The 25290-nt window shown below is 38.2% G+C and overlaps 1 protein-coding gene across 1 annotated transcript in view; it reads right to left on the minus strand.

Moving 5' to 3' along the window:
• Nucleotides 1–25290, minus strand: part of GRID2 (glutamate ionotropic receptor delta type subunit 2) — a 738061-nt gene that overhangs the window by 282835 nt on the left and 429936 nt on the right. Inside the window, exon 4 of the mRNA XM_075090836.1 lies at nt 14864–15069. Coding sequence (XP_074946937.1) covers nt 14864–15069 — 206 coding nt within the window. The remainder of the gene's footprint in view (nt 1–14863; nt 15070–25290) is intronic.

Raw genomic sequence — 25290 nt, forward strand, 5'->3', positions numbered from 1 at the left:
ACCAGGCTTAAAATTGTATTTCACACACTTACTACATACACGTACATTCGAACTCACCAAATTTAATCCCATTAAATTTATTTTAAAATCCAAAATATTTGTCAAAATGGAAAGCAGCTCCAACAACTTCTTGCAGGGGAATTTTACGCCTCTGTTCCCCTTCTCCCAAGGGAAGGCATTATGCAACTGAGACATACCTCTTTTCCCTATTTTTTGTAACATACATTAGAAGTATCAAAATCCTTGAGTATATGTAGCTTTTTAGTACTGTACAAACATAAGAGATATTCCTTGAGCAAACACTAAGTTATACCTCAGGCAACATCATTGCACTGACAGAGAGACAGACAATATACTGTAAAGCCTCTGATCTGGCTACTTGATCTAACAAGGAGAGTGAACAGAAATAACAATGTGAGATTAAGTTTTAATTTTGGTTCAAATAAAATTCAGTTAATTTCATATATTCTTAATAATGTTTTCTGAAAATAAATATCAGCTCGTGTCTCTCAGATCTCCATACTAGAAAAAAAATTAACACAAATGAAAGCATCCGAAAGTTATCAGAACTGGCCCTACATTTCATTACTAGTTCTTTCGCTGAACTTCTGTACTAATAGCACAAATACCTACATATATTATATGTAAGTTTGCTTGTGACAATATAGCTGTAAGCAATCAGATATTAATGTCTTTCCTTCTACCTACTGGTTTACCTTTAGGTCTCAGGCCTAAACAGGTGCTTTCATATTTCGAGTTGATTGTTTCTCTCTGATAATGGACAGAGGTCAGATGACAGCAATGATTTTTGGATCTGTCAGCACTTTTTGATGTGGTTCACCAACTTTCCCATGGTTCACCTCCATGAGCAACGGCAAAGGTAGGGAACATAGTCTGAGGGGTTTGAGAGCACACACTTCAGGTGTGATCAGACAGCTGCAATGGGAAAGCAGCAGTACATTATGGTATCTCTCACCCTATTCTGCCTCCTCTGGTATTCAATGTGCATGTGGTGGATTCAGCTGCACTTCAGCCTGCATAAGTCAGCTAGTTTGAACACAGCACTTAGATTTCTGCGTCTTCTTTGAACACTGGTTTGACTGTTTGGATTCACTGTTGCAAGCCTAATTACAATCCTCAGTAATAGCAGCCTGGCAGCTACCATCTAAACAAGATTAAAATGAAGATTGGTGAAATAGACAATGAAAAAGTACTTTCAGCCCAAACTTACAGTTCACAATACAGATACTTAAATGCTCTAATATGGATGCCTTAACAGCAAAGACAGTAATATTCTCTCTGTAATGAAAGACCCATGACCGCAATACACCAGGCTGAAATGTAAAGCGCTCGGCTTGGAATTAAATTTAAAAGCTAGTCAGGAGAAGAGCAGCAGGACAAAAGGTCACGTAACTCTGCAGAAGATGTAGATATTTGAAAATTTGGTTTTATTCCAGCTTGGAATGAAACCCAAGAGTTTTGAAATTCTGTGAAAGAGATTTCAGAGCCCAGGCTGTCAGGTAGTCTGCCTGTCTTGGAACCACAGACCACATAGGGAACTTGAAATTTTTTGATGGAAAAAGCCTCTTAGCTGGCTTCAGTCAGGATCTGAGCTCTTAAAGTCAATGGAGGTTTTCCAAAATTTAACTAATTTACAGAACAGAAACCACAGGCTTTATTCCTTAAATATTGATTCCAACAGCAGCGTACTGCTGGCATGATTTTTGCAGTACAAGCACACTTTTTGGCTTATGTATGTGTTAGACAAATATATGTGAAACAGTATGTAAATAAAACATGTTTTATTTTATAACTATTAATTTCCATTTCCTAAAATTAAGACAAACCAATAAAAAAAAAATCAAAGGAGCAAAAATCAGATCCACATTTACATTGCTACCATGAGGATGCACCAAAGAATTAACAGGGCATATGAAGTGTGATGTAATTTACACATTTTAAGTGTACATTTTAACCAGCTGAGTGTATTTTGCAGGCTCTTCTCTGTGCTGATCTGCAGAATACAGACAGGGTCTGCAGCTCGGCTTTTCCAACACTAGCTAATGCTTTTAGCTCTAAGGTGCACAGTTCAAATCTGGCTGACTGTTGTCACGCTGGTTCTTTGAAGTTGCCCAATTCAGACTCTGACAGACAACCACGTTGATAAAGAGCTGAGCATGCACCACCTACCTTCCAGACTACCATCTAACTTCATCTGAGACCAAACCACCAGAGCATTCAGAGAAACAGATCTTCACTGAGAAGGCAAAAATGACTCGGATATCTTATAAACCACAGAATTGTTTACGGTGAGACTGACACATTGAATCACACTTTGAAGGGGCGTAGGAGCTACTGTACAGCTCAGGTTTGAAGAGCTCATGTCAATTTGAACAGCTGAAAAGATGGAAAGTTATATTTTGCCCTTGACAGAACATCAAAGCACCTGGAAATGTTCTGACCCCAAGTACCCTGAGGCTTCCATGAGGTACGTCTCTGCCATGTTATCACCTGGGGATGCTGGAGATGCCATGGGCCCCAACTGCATTATTCTCTGTGAAGCAGGAATTCTGTAGACCCAACAGCCCTCCTCTCCTGAGAGAGGAAAATTTCAGTACTGCAGTGTTTATTTATGAAAAACATATCTATCTCAAAGCTGCGAGAGCTCTCAGGACACATTATCTCTCTGTTCATACATATCCAGGCTATTCAAACATGAACTCTGTTTTAAGGGGATCACACATGAATAGCTTTAATTCCTCAGAGTATCTCAAAATGCCAAGTATGTTATTTTTGAAAGTTTCTTTTTAAATTACAGTTTGTGGGAAGATGCTTTCATCATTGGTTGACTGAAACTGGAGAAAGCTTGAATCATCCAATTCCTTTTCCCTCCCCTACTTCCCCCTCAGCACATCTCACTTCTTGTTCCATGCAAAAAGGGCAAATAAAATTTATAATAACCTGTGGGATTTTTTTCAACTATAATCCCACAGAGAAATGCCCAGTCTACTTCCGTAAGATAAGGCAAGATGGCACTGCCTGAAGGCCTTTTTGGGGCCTATCTCCAACTACCTGAAGGGGAATTAAAAGGAGCCCATGCTCTAGTGCCTTTATAACTGAGTGACTGTCATATGTGAACCGCTCTTTAAGGCTAATTCATTTACCTAATTCCTAAAGAAAATTGACAAAAAAATCAGTTTCTTCATTTAATCTCTTCTGAATTTGTGTCCATCTAACTCCTCAGCAATGCTGGCTCAGAAGCCAGATAAAGCACAAAAGACCAGACAAAACAGACTACTTCCCTCTTTGATCACTGCAGGCCAATAGTACCCTCTTGCAAATTTCCTTTTCCTCTTTTTCTTTCTCCTTGTGTTTTCATGTTCAGCCACTGTTTCTTAAATTAATTTGTGCTGACAGCATAAACTCCTACGGCTTCCTATTCTTTATTTGCCCTGAAATACAGGAACTTTTATAAGATAAAAATATTTATCTATCTTAAGATAAACTTTGAGTCCCTTCCCCAGCAAATCTCATGTGGTTCTCAAGCTCATGTTTCAAGAAACCCTAATAGTCTGGAGCATGGTATCATTTTTCAAACTGTTTCAGAAAATCATAGAACGGTTTGAGTTGGAAGGGGCTTTTAACGATCATCCAATCCAACTCCCCCTTGACCACCTCTTCAACATTCAGGTTCATTGATTTTGATGTATCACAGCTAGTGCCAGAACTAACTGACGGGTCACTGCTGTACATGTCAGGAGCAAAGGGGTGCGGTCTAAATCCCAAAGAAGGGATCAGTGACTTCATGACAAGCTCTATACTAGGGGATCCTGAAGAGGTAACACCACATGATACATTAGCTACATTTTCATAGTACCATGGATTTTTGCATGGTTTAAAAAAACCTATTTTTTGCATTTTTGTTTTGCATTCATCAGAGCACAAATTTTCTGGCAGCTTACACCAGAGAATCTGGTCTCAGAAGGCTTAATGCTAACGATGTCCCAAAAGGGGGTTAGCCTGACACACACACTTTAGTCCTTGTATAATTAGCTTTTTCAAGAATAATTAGACAGGTCTATGTGTTTTTTTTTCATTGCAGAATTTGGGTTTATTGACAACTTTAGTAGCACTGTCTGCCTAGTCACTTGTAAGTAGAGAGTAAATGAGTGAACCCTCCAAGGAAGCATAGGGCTCTTATTAAAAGATAGGGTCCTTAGTGTGGATGACATAGGAAACCAGTAGATAACATGTAAAAAATATCACTTGGATTTTGTAAAAACACCTATTCTCACAATCAGCAGAAGCAGCTGTTATTTTCATTTATGGAAATTCTGAGATTAATCACCACCATTAATTAATTTTCCATTTGAAATGAGAGCATCCAGGACAAAAAGACCCATATCTTTTGAAGCTATTTATAAATAAGCTAAATAATACAAGTCCTAATTAGGGAAAAATTATGTGGGGAGGTGAGAAACTAATACTGCCTAAAGCTAAAATCAGCCTTTGATATCAGCCACCCACAACTCATTACACTCTGTGGAGACCACAAAGTCTAGGTATACTGTCTAAGTACTTCTCAAATAGAATAAATTATCTTACAACAGCCTTCAAAAAAAAAAAAAGAAGAAAAATCACTGATTATTATGAAGTGTCCACAAAAGCAAGCTGAATCTCGAGATACCCATTGCTATAGCAATTGTTTCTAATGGTGTACTAAGCATTTTTATTAATGTGCTGTTAATCTATTTGCAGATAATTATCCAGTTTTGTTCACCAAATTTTAAAAGAAAGAATTTAAATTGACATCAAGATTACATCCAGAAAAAACTACAGCATGTATACTGAAAAAAGGAGGAAAACTTGGGAGGTCCTCCTCAGCTAAATTTCATAAGCAAACTCCCAGCAGACACTATGAAAGGGGTGATAGGGTATAAACTTCTATCTTTACTTTAGAGCAAACTAATGAGATACCTTCGTCGGTGCCACAGGGAAGGTTTTTAAAATACAGGAACTAATGACCTAATTCTCCTCATTTCAGTCTAACAGATGTACAAAACAATTTAGATATTCATTGATTATTAGTAAATTAATTGTGCTTCAGGGTTAGAAACATTCAACACTGAATTTTCATGGTAGCTAGGAAATCAGTTATATTTTAGGGAAACCTAGGTAAGGTAATGCACTGACTATACCGCTGTTTACTGGTAGGAAGGGAGGAGGCAGAACAGTTCTGCCAATCAGGAAACACGACTTTGGAGGAAGAATTGGATTAGAAATAGTTTTGTCATATCTTATCTCCACTTTATGTTAATCCTCTCTAGCTGTCATTTTATTTCAAAAAGACGCTCATCCTGTAGCAGTCAACAGCATATTAGTTTTGCAGATGTTCAGAGCAGGCTTTTTATAATCAGCCACCCTCAGCTCTGTGGAAAATACGTACTTTAATACACTGACTGTCTCTACCAATGTGTATGTAATAGCTTTGTTTCATTAGTGTGTTTTATCTCTTTTTTAAATTTATTTATTCTGTTTGGCTGGTTGAAACAATTTGCTCTTTATGGGAAGACATTTGTCTCTCAAGAGGAACACAACAGAGGTGTTTAGAGTGAAGCTATAAAAGCAGGGAGGAAGGATAAACAGTAACCAAGACTATCAGATCCAATTAAAATCACTAGTATAACAACAGGATAATATAATTAACTATGGTGGTAATTTAAGAAAGCAGAACAAAGAATAGTCATGACAAATAGAAAAAGAAAAGAATTGTTACCTCTTTAAAGATCATGAGGGGTTCAGCCCCTCAGCTATTTGTTTTAGTCCAGAAAACACCATATCCAGCAAGATCGCAAAGAAGAGAGTGTCAATGACCAATTAATTAAAAGCCACGTAGAGTAACAGAAAGAAATTTATAGGAAAGCATAACCAAACATTTGTTTGCACAACAGCAAATATTATGAGATTCTCATAAAGTACGTACTACTACTTCTACTCAGTACTTAATCACTGAAACTCCTCTTTCCTCTCAAACAAACACACTAGCAGTTCAACTACAGTTTTTGTAAATATTTGTAAAAAGTTACTTATGAAATTGTAATGAAGCTAAAGAATTGTACTTAGACTCCTGACTGCATTCCAAGCTGCAGATTTGGATAGAAAGAGAATTAAGAAGAACAGTTTTAAAAGCTCATTAGGTAGTTCTAAATTTGCAGAGGAAAGTGGGTTCGAATCCAGAATACTGCTCAAAGCTTACATATAGAAGGGTATTTTTCTTGTTTTATTATGCTCCAGGATGAAAAAGTTTATTGCATAGCTACAAAAATTCTGATAGTGTAAATATTTGTACTGCTAACAAGACACAGAGCAATTATAGCCATGCATATTGTCAGGCATACATCTATATAATGAATCTATGGGCATTTTTTGTTAACAAAATAAGTTTTGTTTTTATAAACAAAATAATACACTACAGCTTTTGCTGTTGACACCAGAGAGGTAGACCTGGTTCACATCTCACAATTGTGCTATCCTTGGCATAGGGTAGAAACCAGCATCATGTGAATAGCTATGTAAAATAAACATCACTAAACACCATAAATCCAAAATGAAGAAAATCTAGAAAGAAAAGAAATTCAGAAATGTGCTGTGAATTTCTTATGCTCCAGTTCATATTGGCTTTGGACACAAACTTTGATGAGGGTCTCCTTATACCACGAAAACCACAGTAAAGAACGTAAAAGCATGGACAACCATGGTATGATCCTCAGGGTATATTGGTTCCACTGGACTTGTAACAACAGGCAGGCTTTTGTCTCACTTTTCATTCACAAGCATATGAGGCATGGCTGATTGCAACATGAGCATGCCCATATCCTGCTTCTCCTCAGGTGCTGTTATTAGCAACCTTAATTAAGAAACAAAACGTGCACTCAGCCAGTACAAATGTACCAGCTGAGGTCCAGCCTACTGATATGCAACCTTACTTTTCAGGAACAGCAAAGTACAGCCTAGTTCTACCTGCAGATGGCCGCCAGCTCTTATTCTTCTAGCTCCAGACCCTCTGTGTTGGGATAGATTTCCCATAATGTTTCCTCTTCATTTTAGTTACTAAAATAAAACACCTTAGCTACAATGAGCATTGCATTCTGCCCAAGAACCCGATGTCACTACATTTTGAACCTGATTTTCACTCTCCTCCCGATACTTTCCTGAAAATACAGAAACAGAAAGGTTTGCTTTAGGTTACAGTCACAGTAACTATGCATATGATACAAATCCCTTTGAAACTGACTTATTACACCACTGAAACTTTCCTTCCTCTTTCATTTTTCTGTAACTAAAATGTTTTATCTTTGAACCTGTACCCTATAGTAAGCAAGTGCATACAAATTCTATACCAACATAATTCCCTTCATCAAGCATAGGAAAATAACAGGAGTTTTCACATCCGATCATTCAGCCATCAGCTGAATGGCCTATACTCAAGGCTGCAAGAGCATGAAAAGTCAAGGACTTGGACTAGATGGTAAATCCAAGAACTTTCTCAGACTTTTACTGAAAGATGACATCTGGTATCCTCAAAGACCCCTTCTTGCAGGTTAAAAAAAGTCAAAGAGATTCTTCTGCTACATTTAATGGATGAAAGTTTCAACTTGTTCAGCTTTCTGAACATCTCTTTACTAGAGATTTGGAAGATCCTATGAAGTAAAAAATCCTTTAAACATCTAGGTCAGTTTGCAGCTACAAATTCTGTGTTTAATGCTGAAGAAAGAAAAAAAAAAGGAAGATATATTTCGTAACATTGTCATTAATAACAACAAATTACAGTGGAGCATGCTAAATGGGATTTATTCCACCACAAGCTATGATATAAAGAATGGACTCAGAAAAGGCAAGTATGCTGTACAGGAGAGTGCAGGTCTAGAAAGCTCAAACACTCTGGAAAAAAAAAAAAGTTGGTGAGAAAGATGGCCTTAAAGATTAGAACATTCAGCTTGCTTATAAGAAAGACAGAGGAGCAGAGTCACTGACAGTACAAGATCTAATTTTATCCTCTGAAGATCATCTCTCCTAGATAAATTCCAGTATAATTCTTCATAATCAACATATACACTTATGATAAAATGAAAGGAAAAGGAGATAAAAAACCCAGCAGTAGGCAAGTTCATATGGCTGCTGCTGATCCTTCACCTCCATCACTGCCACATAAAAAAACTGCTTGAACAATGGTTGCCTTTAGAGACTTCAGGCTTGCATTTTATGTAAATAGGATTGTTTAAGAATTTACAGAGGTCATGAATAAAATTTCACAAAGAAAATGCTGAAAATCTCTGAAGGAAATATCCTCCATATCTGCATGATGAAGAAAATACCTTTTTCATTATTAGCATCAACTACCTACCCATTATTAGCTACTACTACGTTCATCAGTGCCCAGAAAACTACAATCTACATACAAATGGGATAAACCCTCAAGTCAACCCTCAGCCTAATGGGAAATCAAACAGGCTTCCCATGAGACCTGTGGATTCTTTTCTGGTCCATCCCTGGATCAGCTCATCACTTCTGAATTCAACTGACAAATCCTTTCTTGTCCAATCTCCTCGTTGCGTTGACAAGAAGAAAGTCTTCAGGCAGTAGGGTTCATTTAAAAACATAACACCCAGCGTGGGTTTTAGAGGGTAGATGAATATACTTTTACTTCTGCAGAAAACATATGGATGTACACAAAATAATGTTACTATTTAGGTCTTATGCACTATGTACAAGTATGCAGGCATTACTCTTACTTTTTATCAAGGGAAGAAAAGAAGTATGATTCAGTAACATATTCAAAAGTCACATAGCGTGTACATGGCAGAAGAGGAGAATCCAGCTTTCTAAAATCCCAGTTTGATGCTTGTTCCTGAACGTACCTGGGACTGGCAGCCTATGGCACACACATAAAAGGCAAACCAGTAAATTTTAAATGGCAGAAGATCTAAAGCATAGATTTACAAGATTTTAGAGGCATCTGTGGCAAACAGTAGCTAACAGCTAGGCTACAAATTCAGCTATGCCACAAAAAGAGTCAAGGTACCACCTAGCACATGCAGTTAAAGGATGCATTAGATAATGCCTTCTCCAAACACCTGTTCAGAGTCTTCCACCTCTCCCTGATGTGTATGTTATTTGCCTACACCTGAACAAAAACCACTGCTATCAGCTCCCACTGGAAACTGTGGAATTTTTGCCACAGGTTTCAGTGGAAGTAGCACCCAGGTGCATCGGATTCTTAACTCCTATTTTCAGCTGCATTCACTTCACCTCATGTCTGTACGCCATACTTTCAACTAAAGACAGGGTAGCTTTCTTTATTAACACAACAAAGAACAGAACAGCCAGATGTTGTCATAACATTCCTTAGGTTACATATAAAGCCCAACGAGCACAGCATCACAGAATAAGGTTTTGGTTTTGTTTGTTTTTTTTTTTCTTTTGGGGTGGGAGGGGGCATGTTTAAAAAAGTCTTATCTTCCATGAATTTTGAACACACGAAGGCTCAATAAACCTTGTTGCAAAAAAGTTGAACAGACTTTCCTAAATCACAGTAAGCTGTTTAAAGAAATAAGCCTGTTTAGAGTGCTATATAATACTAAAGTAAATCCTTGTCTTTAGATCTAAAGAATCTGTGATTTACTGCATGATCAGATCTAAAGCTAAAACCTGGTAAAACAATAACTATGTCACTATATGAAAAAATTGTATTTTTTCAAATACTTTAAAATGACCTATTATTTTCAACAGATGAATAATAATCAAATGTAACAAAAACCAGGGCACTTGCCACCAGGAATAATCACATTTTAGAGAATAAATGTTATTTCTCATTCTATTCACAGTAACCATTAGAAAAAACACAGTGAAGGTTCAATAACGTAAGGCATTTTTAAATTACATTTGCTCCTTAATCATTCACTTTTCTCTTTCTTTTTCACTTGCCCACTACGTGGCAAGGACTCTCCAGTACTTCATTTATATGCTTTATTCTATTTTCCCTGTCTATTTTAACATTTCATTTATAAAAAGTTCTTATATTTATTAAAGTAGTAGTGTAGCTTCTCTTCATCCAAGGCAACCTTACTTTTTTAGTACTGTCCCACATCAGCCTGGAGTAGAAAAAAAATTTTTTAATTTGCAAAAATCATGGGTAGTAGATTGTACTAATGCCTAAAAGCTACATAATTTTAATTTTCCCTGCAAATCAATTAGACAAAACAGCACCTATAAGATGTTGGTACAATAAGCATGTCTGCACACACACAGGTCAACATACTGGACTTATTGCTACAACTCTCAGATTTGGCAGTTACTCATTTTATGAATATACATTTTAAATAATTATAACCCGGTTCTGTGAGGCACGTGAGCTTAAATTTAAATAGATGTTTAACAGTAAACATTTCCAATATTTCTAGCATAGTCTCTTGCATGCCTGAAGTCCTGACATTATGGGGCCCAGTAGCTCCAACTTATTGCAGAGCAGAGCCTTTGGAATAATGAAAAGTTAATATTTTTAATTACACAAGACACACAGTGTACAGTGAGCTGAGGAGAAGTACTCTCTCCCATCTGCGAACTGACAATGCTCTCACTGCATTGATGGCTTGAAATTGTCAAGCCCTCGCAACAGCTTTGTTGGCTGATACACATTGCCAATGCTCTGAAATTTTTGCTAGATTAACTGCTGAATCTTATTGCTGCAGTTAAAAAGTGTTCTCACCCCTTTCTGTAAGAGGTCACTACCCCTGCAACAGAACCAAGAGACAGGACCCAGCAAGGGGCAAGCAAGGTATACAGTCACATCTGCTGAGTTTGCTGCTGGGGTGGTAATTCCTCTGCTGAGGGGACAAACTGACAGCTGGAGCTGGCAGTGTCTTCAACTCCTAGACCAACGACCTCCTGAGCTTGCCTGTCAAAACTCCAGCAAAATCCCTGGCTGATGCTAGGGTTCTTTCACTCATGGTTTACTGGATTTTCAATGTGTAAGAGTCGTCTTCTAGTCAACACAATTTTCACCTATAGCTAAAAAAATAGAATCAGCTGCATCATCCCTCCCTTGTAGTCTTGTTATCAGCTCCCAGAGTCTTTGCACAGAAGAACACTCTTATTTCTGCACACAGTTGATAAGGCAGTTTCCCTGCTAAACTGAAATAAAGTTGTAAGCAGAGATGTACTGACAGCATCTTGGCCCCATTCAGGACACCTGGTTGCTTCCTAAAGTCTTGCTTCTCAAAGTTGCTTTGTTATCCTTGGAGCCTCCATTGCAACCCGAGTTTCCTGGCCAGTTCCTCTTCCTACCCAGCCTTCTCATATCCGGCTTTAGAAGTCCTTGCTTTGTAAGGCAGACTCAACAAAGTGGTGGTTTCTCTCTTCCCTTTCCTAAACCTTTCCTACTGTTTTGACATGCTTTCCTGCCAAGGCTGACATAGTGATGGAGACTTTCTTGTCGCAGAGTCCCTGCCCTTTTGCTAAAGTACCGGGTGATTTCCCCCCACCCCCACTTTTTTCTACTTTTGTTTTCTACTGCTTGACACTGATTTTTTGCTGTCATGCTGAGCTGGCAAGGACATCCTATATGGCTTTTCATATCCTGCAAGTTCATCACAGATCAGAAAAACATGCAAAAAAAACCCCACTCCAAAATAAAAAGCAAACAAGTGGTGCACAGTCACATCAGTCACCAGTGCTGCCAGATAGCATAGCAATTTTTGGCAAGATGGTTGCTTCTGGGGTGCTTTTCAGTAATCACAAAAGTTTCAATGGGAATATTTTGCTTTATCTGTGGGACCTGGGTGATTATTTGAGGGTACAGAAAGACCTTACCCTACTAAAAAAAGCTGAACAAATCACCAGTATATCCCTGACAAAGGATTTTCCCAGGTGCTGCCACAACCTGATCTGACGAGAGGTCCCAATCTCCGCTAGCTCCATACCGCTGCATGCCTTAGCCCTACTAAACATCAGTATTTCAGAAGACACTTTTCCCTTCTGCCCCTCCATCCCCAGCTCAAATCAATGAAGGACATTAGAGAATTTGGCCAGCCCCTTGTTCTCCCTTAATCCTTTAGCCAGTAAGGAGAGATGCCGTGATACCTGTTCCCAAGTCTATCTGCCTTCACATGCCCTACAGAGGGCAAATTAATACATAATGGTTAAAGAGAAAGCAGGGTTTTGATCTCCATAACCAGAACAGTATATTTCCATCTTGATCTCCATTATCTTGAGTATGTAAGTATAGATCTCATCTCTGCAAGCTCTAGAGATAAAAAAGATGGGGAGAGAGAAGGTATCTAACAGAAAAGCAGTGCTGCTTTGAAAAAAAAATTAAAACCCAGAATGTTTTTTCTTAAAAATAAGCATTTCAAAGAGTCAGAAGAAAGATAAATTCTACCACAGGCAATCTCCAATTTACAGACTGCCTATTTACACAGGCCAGTGTCTGACTATTTACCCTGGAAAAGTTGTTACTTGCATAGTAATAAAGCCCATGCTTACTACAGCTGTTGCAGAGTGAATGAACCCTCTCTCAGCTAAACAATGAGGGGGTTCAGCCAAATCAGTCGTCTAAGGGACCAAGCAGCAGAGACTATGTGAGGTCTGGGGAGAGAGGCTGACAGCTGAATCCAACAAGGCAGCCAAAAGCATCTCCTGGGCAGGAAAGCCATAAAAATCCCAAGGGCTTGTCTACACATGCAGTTGTTTCTTATTAACTTTGTAAGGTTTACATGCTAAATCCACTAGGTTAAACTGAATTTCCAAGTTAAACTGACCATACACAAGACACAGTCTTTGGAATACGCATGTCCTTGCTTGAATTGTTTAGGAATATCTTAACCCATTGGCAGTCCATAGACCTACTTGTTTGCCCATACAGTACAGCTGCTGGTTCAACTGCAAAATAACAGCTTTTAATATCCATTGGCAAAGCTACCCCAGCAATTTTCTCTTTGCACAGACACTCAGTGTTGGGGCACAGTTATTGTGTAATCCATTCACCCCCATCAACAGAAATAAAGTACAGCAGTAATCGTACATCTATTTGAGTAACTCTTCCTATTGAGAGGCTCCTGCTGTCAGTTTTACCAGTCACACATCATACCCCAAATAAAGGCTGTTATGCTGGTAAAACCTGTAACGTAGCACCTGATGTGAGACTCCCTCCTTGAACCCCACTTACAAAAGAAGATAATGACCTTTCCTTGTAGTCTTACAGTCTCCAAGAAAGGACAAATATTCAGAGGTTGTTGTTGTTGTTTCTGTTTGGTTTTGGTGTGTGTTTGGTTTGTGGTTTTTTTTTGAGGGGGGAGGGGAGAGGTATTGTGGGTTTGGTTCGGTTGTTTTTCTGTGGGCTTTTATTCGGGGTTTTGAGAAGCCAATGCTAAAGTGAGAACTCAAACTGTTTACTTTCTTGACAACACATACATGGCAATCTCAAAGGATGACAATGACTTTGTTATTATGCTCAAGTGTGTAAACATAAGTGATACAGGAAGTGTATTTTTTTAAACAAGTGTGTTTCTCTTTAGGAACAATACAGGAGTTTTGCCTCACTGAGTTATTGTAGTTAGAGCCCTGAACCCTGCTGCTTTCAGTTTGAAACATGAAATATCTTACAATGCCAGTTACCGAAAAATAAAACATGTGTGACTTGGGTGATGAGAACAGTGCAGAACAATCTAAAATATGCCCACAAATTATTTACATCTTATAAGGCTCTGCAGACATTTGGATAGAGCAGCAGTCCCTCATAACTCAGAATTACCAAGCTCCAGTGTGTAATGAGGACAGCAGAATGCCTAGCCAAAAAAAAGCAAGAGGCAAAAAAAATCCAGAAAGAAACAAAAGGCCCTTTTCCAACAAATGTTCCTAAAAGGCATTCACCTGAGACTGTGTGTGCAGAGTTAGTTTTTAAGCCTCAATTTCTGAAGACCTAGGCAATAGGGAAGTATAAAAGAAAAGTAATGTATGTTACAAATAGATCCAAAGAGAAATTATTGCAGAAAGAAAGTGTATTTCTATGGAACAGTAAACAAATATATTTTTAACCATTGGTTGATGTTGAAGAGTATACACGCATGGAAACACACATGTTTGAAACAGCACGGTGCTGCGTAAAAAGAACCATCACATTAGTTTGAAAAAATTACACAAGTCGTAGTCAAATGCGATAATGCAAGTCTTCCATCTCTAAACGGTGAAGAGCTTTTTGAAAACCCTGTCTATATTGCTTGCAGCTTTTGTTTAAATGCATAAGCATAAATTATGTTATGCTTAAATTAAGAAGAATGAAGAACTTAAATCCTTCATTCAGATCCAATCCTTCAAAAATTTCATTACCTTACCACTACTCAGTGGGACATAACAGGTCATCGTCAAATATTATTTTATATAAAAAATGAAATGCCAAACTGGTAAACATATTTTGGCCATAAATACATAGTTTAGATATATAAGCAATAATTAAATTATTGCCAGCTGTAAAGATTTTTTAATGAGGGACACAATGAGCAAAGAAATAGCAATACAATATCTGTGAGCTTCAAACAGAAGTTTGAAGGATAATAATTCTGCATATTTCCTAAATTCTTTTGCTCATGCAGAAAGTAGTTATACTCTTCTGTATGCACATTTATGAGCATGAGAAAACGTCCTTGCATGATGATCTTTGAAGAGAGAATATTTAAATTTTTTGTTGGGATTATGGGGTGGGGTTTTTTTTTGTTTGATTGTTTTCGTGAAGTCAAATAAACTGAATATTTTGACAAACAGCTGCAGTCTTTGTCAACAAAACAAGAAGTTACCAGTGAGAAACACATACCTCTGTTATGAATGATTTGGCTGTCGAGGGGTTCATTACAAGAATAGCCCGTCTCAGAGTATCCCGGTAGCGGTTCAGTTCTTCTATTCGCATAGTGGCAAAGAGCCCCGTGATCATTTTATTGATGTTGTTTTCCACTTTCTGCAATGCTACATCCATTCCCTGTTGAGACACTTTATCCAAAAACTCTTGTATTCCACGGATATCTGGGAAAATCAAAAGCCAAACAAGATGTTAATTGGTAAATAATAATAATAAAAAAGATACAAATACCAGCTCAGTTCATCTCACAGAAGCATTCTGTAGTGTCAGGTAGACCCCTATGGGCTTATACTTACTATTCATTGGAGCTCTTGAGCTATGCTCATGGCACTTCTTAAACTACTAAAAGAAGAGAAAGTACAGCCATATATATCAGCTACTGTCCAAAAGAATCACTAGAAAACAAACCTACAAATATTTCTAGCAATTTTGCTAATTTGGTCATTCAGCCATCACACTTGTGCCTTATTTTTCTTAAAGGACTTTCATGCTAAAATTCGAAAAAAGCAGCAAACCTATGACGACTGTAATACAAAGTGCTTTCTTTGAATGTGGGTTGTCAGAGGGCAACCAAGGGGGAGGAAGATAGGAAGCAGATTGGGTTTTTTTGCAGCACTCAAAATTATGTAATCCGCTGCAATGCTATGTAGCTTAATATATCTAAGTGATGCTTGGGCTATTCACTTATCAAAAAGTCTTAATGTTTTTCTAAATTGCACAGCTACTTATTTCCTTCTGAAAAAAAACAAAAGCCAGACATATAGTTGCAAAGGTACTGCCTGCTCTCATCTGATACCTCTGGCTACTGGCTGAATTTAACAAGTTCTTCCATAGCAAACTGCTCTAGCAGAGCTTTCTGGCTCACTCCAAGTTAATCCTTAGTTATGAGCAGGGGGAAAAAAAAACCCAACCAGTAACCCAACATAAAAATGGATTTCTGAAGAAACATTTATTTGAAAATAAAGGTTCCTCAGGTTTAGGTGGGCATATGTGGTTAAAAATCACTAAAAAAAAATATTTCTCCCATTAAAATATCAAATTTGGGCTCTCCTAGGTGTGTGGCGTTCAATCCTGTCCCTGTTGGACTGCAGTTCCTGCTCTGCTTCCCTCCTACATCCCTGGTGCTCTATCAGTTCCTTGTCTCGATCACTCATTTTCCAGGGGAATGTTCAAGGCCTGAGGACACAGGCTGTTCATGCATCTTTCTTCATGAAATATCTTATATTCAAGAAAGCTTCCAAACAGATTTTCACAACCGTTTGGCTACTCTGAGATCTTTCATCCTCACCTGTCATCATCTCATACTCCCTGCCCTTCTTATAAGGCAGGGCAGAAGGCTCTAACTCTAACATGGGAAGACTAAATATGGGATGGAGAATCTTAAAAGCATTCATACTACTGAAATGACCTTAGATGCAGTTTGCACATGATGCGAGAGGACAGTAGAAGGCTGGAAAATCAGGCTAAAAGCAGACTGGAGGGATGCCTGAGCAAGACAGGCTCTAAGCCCTAGAAGATATGTTACACAAACAGCCATAAACTCTACCAGGACAGGGCTCTTGGCTGGCCCTTAGTGGGTGTCTATTTTGCAGGTGATAGGAGTGACACCATGCTGGCACACTGTGATAACAGCTCAGGATAAGCCTAAGATAAACCACAGAGGACAGTGGAGTATGTGCCTGTTGTTTTACTTTATCAGGATTGAAGTAGCTACATTCTCGTAGGGGTACACTGACAAATGTCAGCTTTTAGAGGAACTGAAGTTCGTTTTAAGACCAGAGGAAATAATGAAAATCACTCCCCTTGAGAAAAATATTGTGAGAAAGTCTTCTAAAATTTTCCCCCAGACTGCCTAGACCCTGGCACCCTCTACTTGACAGAGCAGTACTACCAGTACTCAGCTGTGGTCAGTCCTGCAAACATGGCCAGAGGTCCGGGCTGCAGGGGGGCAACTATGTGATTCCCCACCCCCAGCAAAGCATCAGCAACGTGACAGGGAAACCTGTGCAATACACCCTTGAGAAGATTATGGAGATGTCACATGTGGATTTAACACGGAAACTATGACGGTGAAAGTATAAGATGAATGTAGCTAAGGTCTGGCTAGAAACCACGGCAGATGAACACTACATGGCCCAAAGGGAGCCTAGGAAGATTACTCCAGCATCCAGACTTGATGGGCCTTCAGGGGAAAGCTGGAAATACCTGAGCTAGAAATCTTTATGCTGACTTTGCTGGAAAATCTGTACCAAAACTAAATTCAAGCTTTCCTCTTTTCCAAGCCTTGTGAATACTCTTTTTACTGACTACACATCTGAGGATTTGGGGGGCCCAATACACTGAAGTTTAAAGGTTCTGACAAATGCAGATGATTTTGGCATTTGACTTCAGGTTATGGCAAAATAAGATACCTGAGAAGTTCTGGGTTTCACAGAAGTCCAGCAGTCCTATCAAGAAGATCTGAGGCTTAGACATTCACATCTTGATCTGCTTATTTTTGGCCACAAACAGTAGCATAAGGAAAACAAAGTTCAATCTCCACAGTAGAGAAAATGCTCTGCCTGCCTCCCCAGCAGAGATGTATGAATGAGAGAGTATTACAGATTGCCATTCTCCTCCGGCACCAGATTACTGAGATACTTCAAATTATAAAGGAATAGCCATGTAAGATCTTATAATCAGACACAAAAATAATCCAACAGGGTTAGTTTTGGAAGTCGGACTGTCACAATCAGCAAGTTGGGTCTCTTGTCTAGAGCTCTAAAACACCAGTAAATGGAAAAAAATTGTATTTTGGGGATTGAAGCTATTTTAGGCATTCAGCACTGCACCCTGTTCTTCAGACACTGCTGAAATACCAGTATTACTAAACCCTTGAAGAATAGTTTAAACACGAATAAAATACAGCCTTACCCTAAAAATAAAGTTCCATAAGAGAATCAGATACTAATTACAGCTTCTATTTAATATCTAAATCAGGAAAATTAAATTCAGTCTAATCAGAGATGTTGGAAATTTTTTTGGCACTTTAAATACCAATTTAAGAAGCAACAAGATTATTTGAACTGCTACAAATACGCCTAGTTTTATGCAAATGATAAAATAACTTCTTTCCACATTAACTCCTTCGTCTAAAGTTCCTGAGGCTCACCCACTCGGTGAGCTGCTCAACATCCAGACAAACAGAATAAAAACTGGATAAAACTGGCCAGCTGTAGTTAAAATTATTGAAGTAAAAGGAACACATGCAGATGGAATCTAAATACACAAAATATCAGGGGGAAAAGTTACTTAGGCTATGAAAGCCTTTTTAAAAACTTAAATTCTATAGCATAAATCCATATATTCTTCTCCAACACCAGAACAGGGTAGGCAGGAACCACCAAAGAAAGTTTTATTTGTCCTTTCAAAACAAGAATGTAATTTCACTTGACCTGAATTTATAAACACACTGGAGTTATTGTGTTGTCCCAGAATATATAATCTGTGTTGTCCCAGAAGCCAGATTATGGGATCAAATGGCTTTGTTTGCCATGAAGATCTTCAAATATAAACAATCAAATGATAATATTGGAACTTCACCGAATGAAGGGCCAAAAGATACAGAGGTCCAGTATTATTCTACAGTTCTACATTGATTAGGTGACCATGTCAACAGTATAGTATCTGTTTGATGCTTTTTTAGGAAAACAGCACCACACTAATGAAAAAGATACCAAACCAGGATTCATAAAACTTCTTCTCTACTTCTGTCTTTGGCATTGATACAACACAAAGCCGTGAGCAGGAAATAAATACAAACTTTGCTTATACTTAGACAGCTTACCCAGTAGAAGAATGGAGACATTGGTGATGTTCACCTGCTGCTGTGAAACAGCAGAATACATAAAAACACCCTGCTATTTAAATGCTATTTAAATCCTGATGGTGCTTCCGATATTTCAGCAGCAAGTCACTAGCAATGATCATATTCAAAGCGTATGCCAAAGAACAGATGTTGCCACTGAATGGGCAGTATTATCTTTCCTGCGTGGATTGTCTGAAAGTGGCACATATCCACACTGCACTGTGGAATCATCTTTCTAATAGATAAACTCCTTCTGCAGAAAAATCTGGCAAGCAACCTGTGGCACAGATGGCTCCATTGCAGAGACACAGGACTGTTCATGTCTGGAACACAGGTGTTTCTCGCCCTGAATTTGCTAGCCAACCTGTTGCCCAGCCAGAAGACACATTTCTGTTTTCTATTTAAATCAGATGAGTCACAGCCATTTCCAGAAATGCAGAAGAGCTGCCCGTTATCACCAGTATTAATTATTCTTCTTACGGATGAAAGCCAAAGTTACCACAGAGACAGACCAATGCTAGAGCCAAAGTCGCTATCTCCTCTCCCAACTCAAGTCACTGTGTGTTACATTTTCTGTTCTTTCACTGTACAGCCATCACTTCCACCCTATACATGCGTGCACAAGAACATAGTACCTTTCTGCAGTCAGATACTTAGCATCAGCTATAGGTTTAAACCAGGCTGGAAATTTAAACGAGACATTAGCAAACATTCTCTTTTTAACTAAAATTGTGGCCAATTAAGAGATTGTGAGGTTGCCTTGGAAACTCTAATAGACAAGGACCAAGAAAAGCAAAATTTGTCAGGGGCTCTGTTGGAAATGACCTTCCCTGGCTACCCATACATGACCGTGCCAGCACAAGGCAGAGGTCTATTGGAAGGTCTCATGCTCTGCACCGCTGGTGCACAGAAGGCTAACTGGACACACTAGACTGGCTGCAGCCGCAGCTGAGGTTCATGTGCAGAGCATCCTGTGTGGGTGAGCACAAGGCCAATGGCCTCCTAAGCTCTGAAGACCTGACTGATATATTCAAATGTAGATACTTCAGCATAACATAACTCAAGCTGAGATCTCAATTCAGGTGCCTGCTTTACCACAGACTTGTCATTATTGTGTCAGTTATCGTGGACCTAACCTAAGAAAAAAAACTAGGGAATGAAGAGCAAGTCAAATGGAGTGCAAACACATAAACTCACCCAGACTTTTCATTGAACAGTCTTTTCAATACTGGAGAAACCACAAAAAAACAGGTAAATATCTTGAATGCATTTGCAGAGCATGCTCAGAGCACAGCTAAGCATCCTTCATCACAGACTATGGGTCCTATACCTAAATCTCATTAAATGACCAATCCAGCAGGAACACTTAGACCTCATCTAACACAAACAATACCACTATTTATTGGAAAGCTCAGCAGTTGCGTGGCAAAAAATATGCAGCCAGGTGATAGGGAAAAGGAGCCAATATTTTCAGGAGATCAGGAGGATTTAAAATCTGCAGGTTTCCTCAACACCAGATTACAGGAAAAATTGTGTCTTTGCTCTCTTTTCACTGAGGTCTTTACACTATATATGTGGTACACCTCATACAAGAAGATTCCTGACTTCCACGACCTAATCTTAATATTAAAAAATAAATGTGATCCTTCCACAGGGTATTTTTTATCACTGGATCAGATGTTCCTCTCACTTCTTTGTTCTCACTGGTCCTACATAACTTTCCTTTGCCATCTCTGTTTCTATGCAGAGGAAAAATTTGAGAGGGAGCAAGTCCCCAAATCCATCTTGGGGAAAGTCTAACAATCAGAACATCCTAGAACAAAATATGATGGCATTCAGGTATCTCATACAGGAAAACCACTATGTATATGCAATGAAGCTTTTATAAACTGTACAAAATGAACAGCAAATATTAAACAAACAACTTAAATGCTAAGTACCTTTTATACCCTTGTTAAAAATAAGAAATCTACAAGTTAGAAGTAGATGCAGAATTTCTAAAAAATTTTCAGATCACACTATGACCAGGAGAAGAGAAAGATGGCACTATTCACCAATAGTAATAAATTAATCTATCCACCTCTAACATTGTATTCCACCTAAATTACAATGTGTTCACTGTTACTCAGCACTTTGGTTATCTCAAGCCTGGTTTACAGTCATTAGCTCATCCTTCCTCTGATACCATTTCAGATCTGAGAACATTTTCCTTACAGGATCCAGATGATAAATACCAACTGATTCAGCTGTGGCAGTAAAGGTTAATGCACCTGTCATAAATATTCACTGACCGATTTACACAAAAGACCACCCTATTTGTACAGTCGATGAGAAAAGCTGTTATATAACAAACGACACTGTTCAAATTCTTATCAGGAAAGCTTTAAGTCTAGCACAGTGATTCTTCCTTACACAATGTTGGCCAACATGACAGCAACTATTAGTTATGGAAATGCACTGCACACAAGGGAGGTGTACAGCCTCAGCTGGACTCTGATGGTGTCACTGCTTTGCTTAAAGCCTTCAGCAAAGTGTTTGCATTCCTGTGCACGTGTGATTTATTAAAATGGTTAAAATCTAGACTGAGGAAAACAACCATTTCGCATGATGATTCAACAACAGTCCTTGATCCTGCTTTCACAGCAGTGGGATTCCCTCTCATTAGTCAGCTTATATACAATTCAGTGGACCTCTGAAGTACAATAAACAAAAAACCTCACCTACATAGCTCTTTCAGATTAGCATTTGGGAACTGAGAGGGAGCAGTTACTTGAACTGTTTCAGCTGGATGATCAAGCTTCAGAGAGTATAGCAGTAGTTCAAACTCATTATAAGTAACTTTAAGGTCAAATATTTAACTACATATGAATTCTAGCTTATATTATCAGAATTTCTGGAACCTAGCAAGTGGGGATGATATTTCTTGGGGGAAACTGAAAATTTGTAAGTGGTAAGAATGGCTGGGTTTCCCCCGTTGCTTACAATTTTCTGAAATTTCACACATCGAAAAAAAGGCAACAAATTTTCTCAAGTTTCTTAATATCATCCAGTTGAGAAAAAGGAAGAAAAATGTGCTTATAGTTTTTTTTCTTTTCCTTTCTTGAAAAAATATTTCCATTTCAAACCATAATAAAAAAGTAACTTCAGTTTTGTTGTTTGATATGAACTATGGTGGCACTATGGAAATGTCTACGTAATCCTTATTTTAAAGGATTGTCCACATGTCATTTACATTAGCTACTTTTTGTTTCATGCAATATATCAATTATTAGAGATTACGCTTCAAATGAGAAAAATCAACACAGATAGCCCCAAGTAGCTGAATCAATGTTGGGGGAAAGATAACAACTTTTCTAGTTTTCACATCCTGCAAGGCTTAAGTTTCCAATCTTACTGGTGACTGACACATGGTTTTTCCTTTGAGTTTCTCAGTTTTTTTAACTGGAAAGAAAGAAAGAAAAAAGTAAAGGATAAAAGAGATAAATAAAATTGAAGCTAGAACTAATCCTTAAGAGTATCAGCTGCTACCTTAGCTTCTCAAAAATAGAAAGGGAGTCAGATTGTGATCACCCCTCACTCGTGGAGTCTGAAAAGCCAATAAATTCTCTAATCAACGTACTTTGGACCGTGTAACCTGCTTTCTACCCCTTCATTCAATTTCTTTGTGACTATAGTTTGTATTAGAGATTTCCAAAAGTCTTCTAGGAGTTGCCTTTGAGTAAAACAACCTCTTGCAAAGAAATAAATTTTCCCTGCCTAGTGCCTTCAAAGATGATAATGGCTTAGAGCCTAGTGCTGTTTATCTTCACCATTTACTCTACCATTAAAAATCCTGTCAAACTTGAAAAATTTTACTTAAATCCTATACAACTGTACAACAGAGCTCCACACCTCTGCTTAGATATATGCTTTTATTTAACAGCAGGTAACCTATACTTCTGTCTGTATGATACACCAACTCTCCCTGTAGGTCCCTACTGCTCCCTGTTTGTTTTCATAAGCATGAGGAACCATGCATCCCTTTCCAGGAAGGTGGTGGGGAACAGTAATTGACTGTCCTTGAAGCCTTCTTCGTAATAAACCAAGTGTTACTATATGTGTTATAATCTTACTTAAGACAATTGTTCTGACTGTGCATCAGTCTGCTCCTCAATAATTTTTTTTTCAGTTGATTAAAAGTGTACGCTATAGGAACAGGAACATAAGGTACAAAAGCAACGCTGATAAACTAACATTTAGAAATAATGTAATAAGTATTTCCTAGCTTTTTCCTGTCCGTCTGCTTTCTCTTTTTCTTGACTGCTTAAAACTCTAAGAGAGGTTTTCTTTTCAATTTATGATACTACCCAACATTTATGATGCTTTTATGCCTAACTCATGCCTTTTTTCCAATGGTGGTATAATTTCTTCCATTCAACACGCAAAGTCCTTTGTTTGATAGTTTCCTCTTTTGATAACTGTTTCTTTATTTAAGCTGCCAAAATATCAGGTTACAAATGAAATTTTAATACTTCTGAGAAGATATTAAAACAATGTGTTGAGAGTTGAGAAATACTTTGCAAAGAGTAGTGGAGATCAGTGCATGGTCAGGTATTCCAATATTCTTAAAATAAGTCACTTTTCTTCTGACACTTGCAGACTGTGCATATACAAAAGATGACTCATATCTCTGCAAAACCCCAAGAGACAGCACCTAATTTACCTTATTAGCTATTATACAGGTATTAGGAAAACATTTACAGTTTTATTTTGACCTCAGCACTGAAATTCTAGATATAATGAAAAAGCTGGTCTTCCTTCCTTACGAACACAACACAGATGGCTGTCAGGCCAAGCCTTTGAATACTTTATCCATTCCATCCTTAAAGACAGCAAAATGAGCAAATGACAAACCCTGTTACCTTTCTACATAGTCACTTATAGTTCCTGGAAAGCATTTCCCCAACTATAGAATCATAGAACCACAGAATCGTTAAGGTTGGAAAAGACCCTTAAGATCATCGACCAACCACTAACCTATCACTGCCAAGTCCACCACTAAACCATATCCTCAAGCACCACATCTACCCTTCTTTTAAATACCTCCAGGGATGGAGACTCCACCACCTCCCTGGGCAGCCTCTTCCAATGCCTGACAGCCCTTTCGGTGAAGAAGTTTTTCCTAATATCCAACCTAAACTTCCCTTGGCGCAGCTTGAGGCCATTTCCTCTCATCCTATCGCTTGTTAGTATGGAAAAGAGACCGACAGAAGCATGGCCACTGTTCCACTAAAGAAGTTTTACAGAATAGTTCAGTTAACTCAGAATTTGAATAATTTTAGGGTCAACCAAAATATATATTCAATTTCCAGTGGTACATCAAAAGAAATTTGATACAAAAGTTCTCACAAACAGCTGCTAACTTGCAATATAATTGACACATTAAAGTTACAGCAATGAAAAATACATGTTCTTTTCCTTATCTGAATGACATAATAAATAGTAATGGAAAAAAAGGTTCAATAATAAGCTTGAATTAATTATAAGTTTATTGAGGCACAGTGAAGTAAATGAGTATGGGAAGTTGGCAAAGAGCCAGATGAGTAATAAACAGTTTTAGGACTGTCTGGAGACAGACTTGAGGATATTATAGTCATCAGGCAGCTGAAAACAGCCTCAGGGTAATTATAAGCATTTGCAGTCGATTAAAGAGAGTATGATTCTTTTATGAATCTTTATTAAACTTGCATTAAAGCTTTAAATGATTTGAAAATGTTATGATTTCAAGCACATCTTTGTCAGTGGTCATCATATATTTATTTCTGGAAAATGTGTATGCAGGAAATTTTCAATGGAATTACATACTTTATATGGTTTGAAAGGACATACCAGGAATCCAGGGCCTATACATACAGATGGGCATCATCTCAGAGTATCACCCCCCTTAAAAAACAGGAGGCAGCCTCTCCACAAGCAGCTCAGCCTTTCGAGTTCCAGGTATAATCCCTTCTTTTCCAGGATGTTTAAAGAATAGTACTCCCATCCTATAGCATTACGTTCAATTTATTTGAAAATAACCACCTTCCTGGGGCAGGGATGGGGAGAATGCTCTCTTATCTTCATTGTTTCACAGACCCTTTTATAGTTAGGCTGGAATGGTCAATAATACAGCTATTACTGCTGTCCTCCTTGAGATAGTCTTTTATTGTCTTTCTCTGAAATCCTCCCTCAGACTGAGCTTGAGACATCTTTTTAGTGATAGTGATGTGACCAGGTACCTCACACCATTGACTTCATTCTTTTCTGATGCAAATAATCAATACACCCCTGTGTATGCTGAGGTAAGAGGAGAGATCCATGAGGAAGTTTCTGCGAGACAGATGCCCTTTAAATTATTTTCTACAGTTAACCTCCTCCCTTCCCTTTCGGTGAAGTCTTCAATTACTTCTTCAACCTCCATTTGTTATGGGAATGCCTCCTTTAGCCTCACAGAGCAAATCCCATTCGTAGCCTTAATGCTTGTTTTGTTTCTTTTCTTTACAAAAGTTAAAATTAAATT

This window comes from Phalacrocorax aristotelis, chromosome 4 (genome assembly GCF_949628215.1).
Source record: "Phalacrocorax aristotelis chromosome 4, bGulAri2.1, whole genome shotgun sequence".
NCBI lineage: Eukaryota > Metazoa > Chordata > Aves > Suliformes > Phalacrocoracidae > Phalacrocorax > Phalacrocorax aristotelis.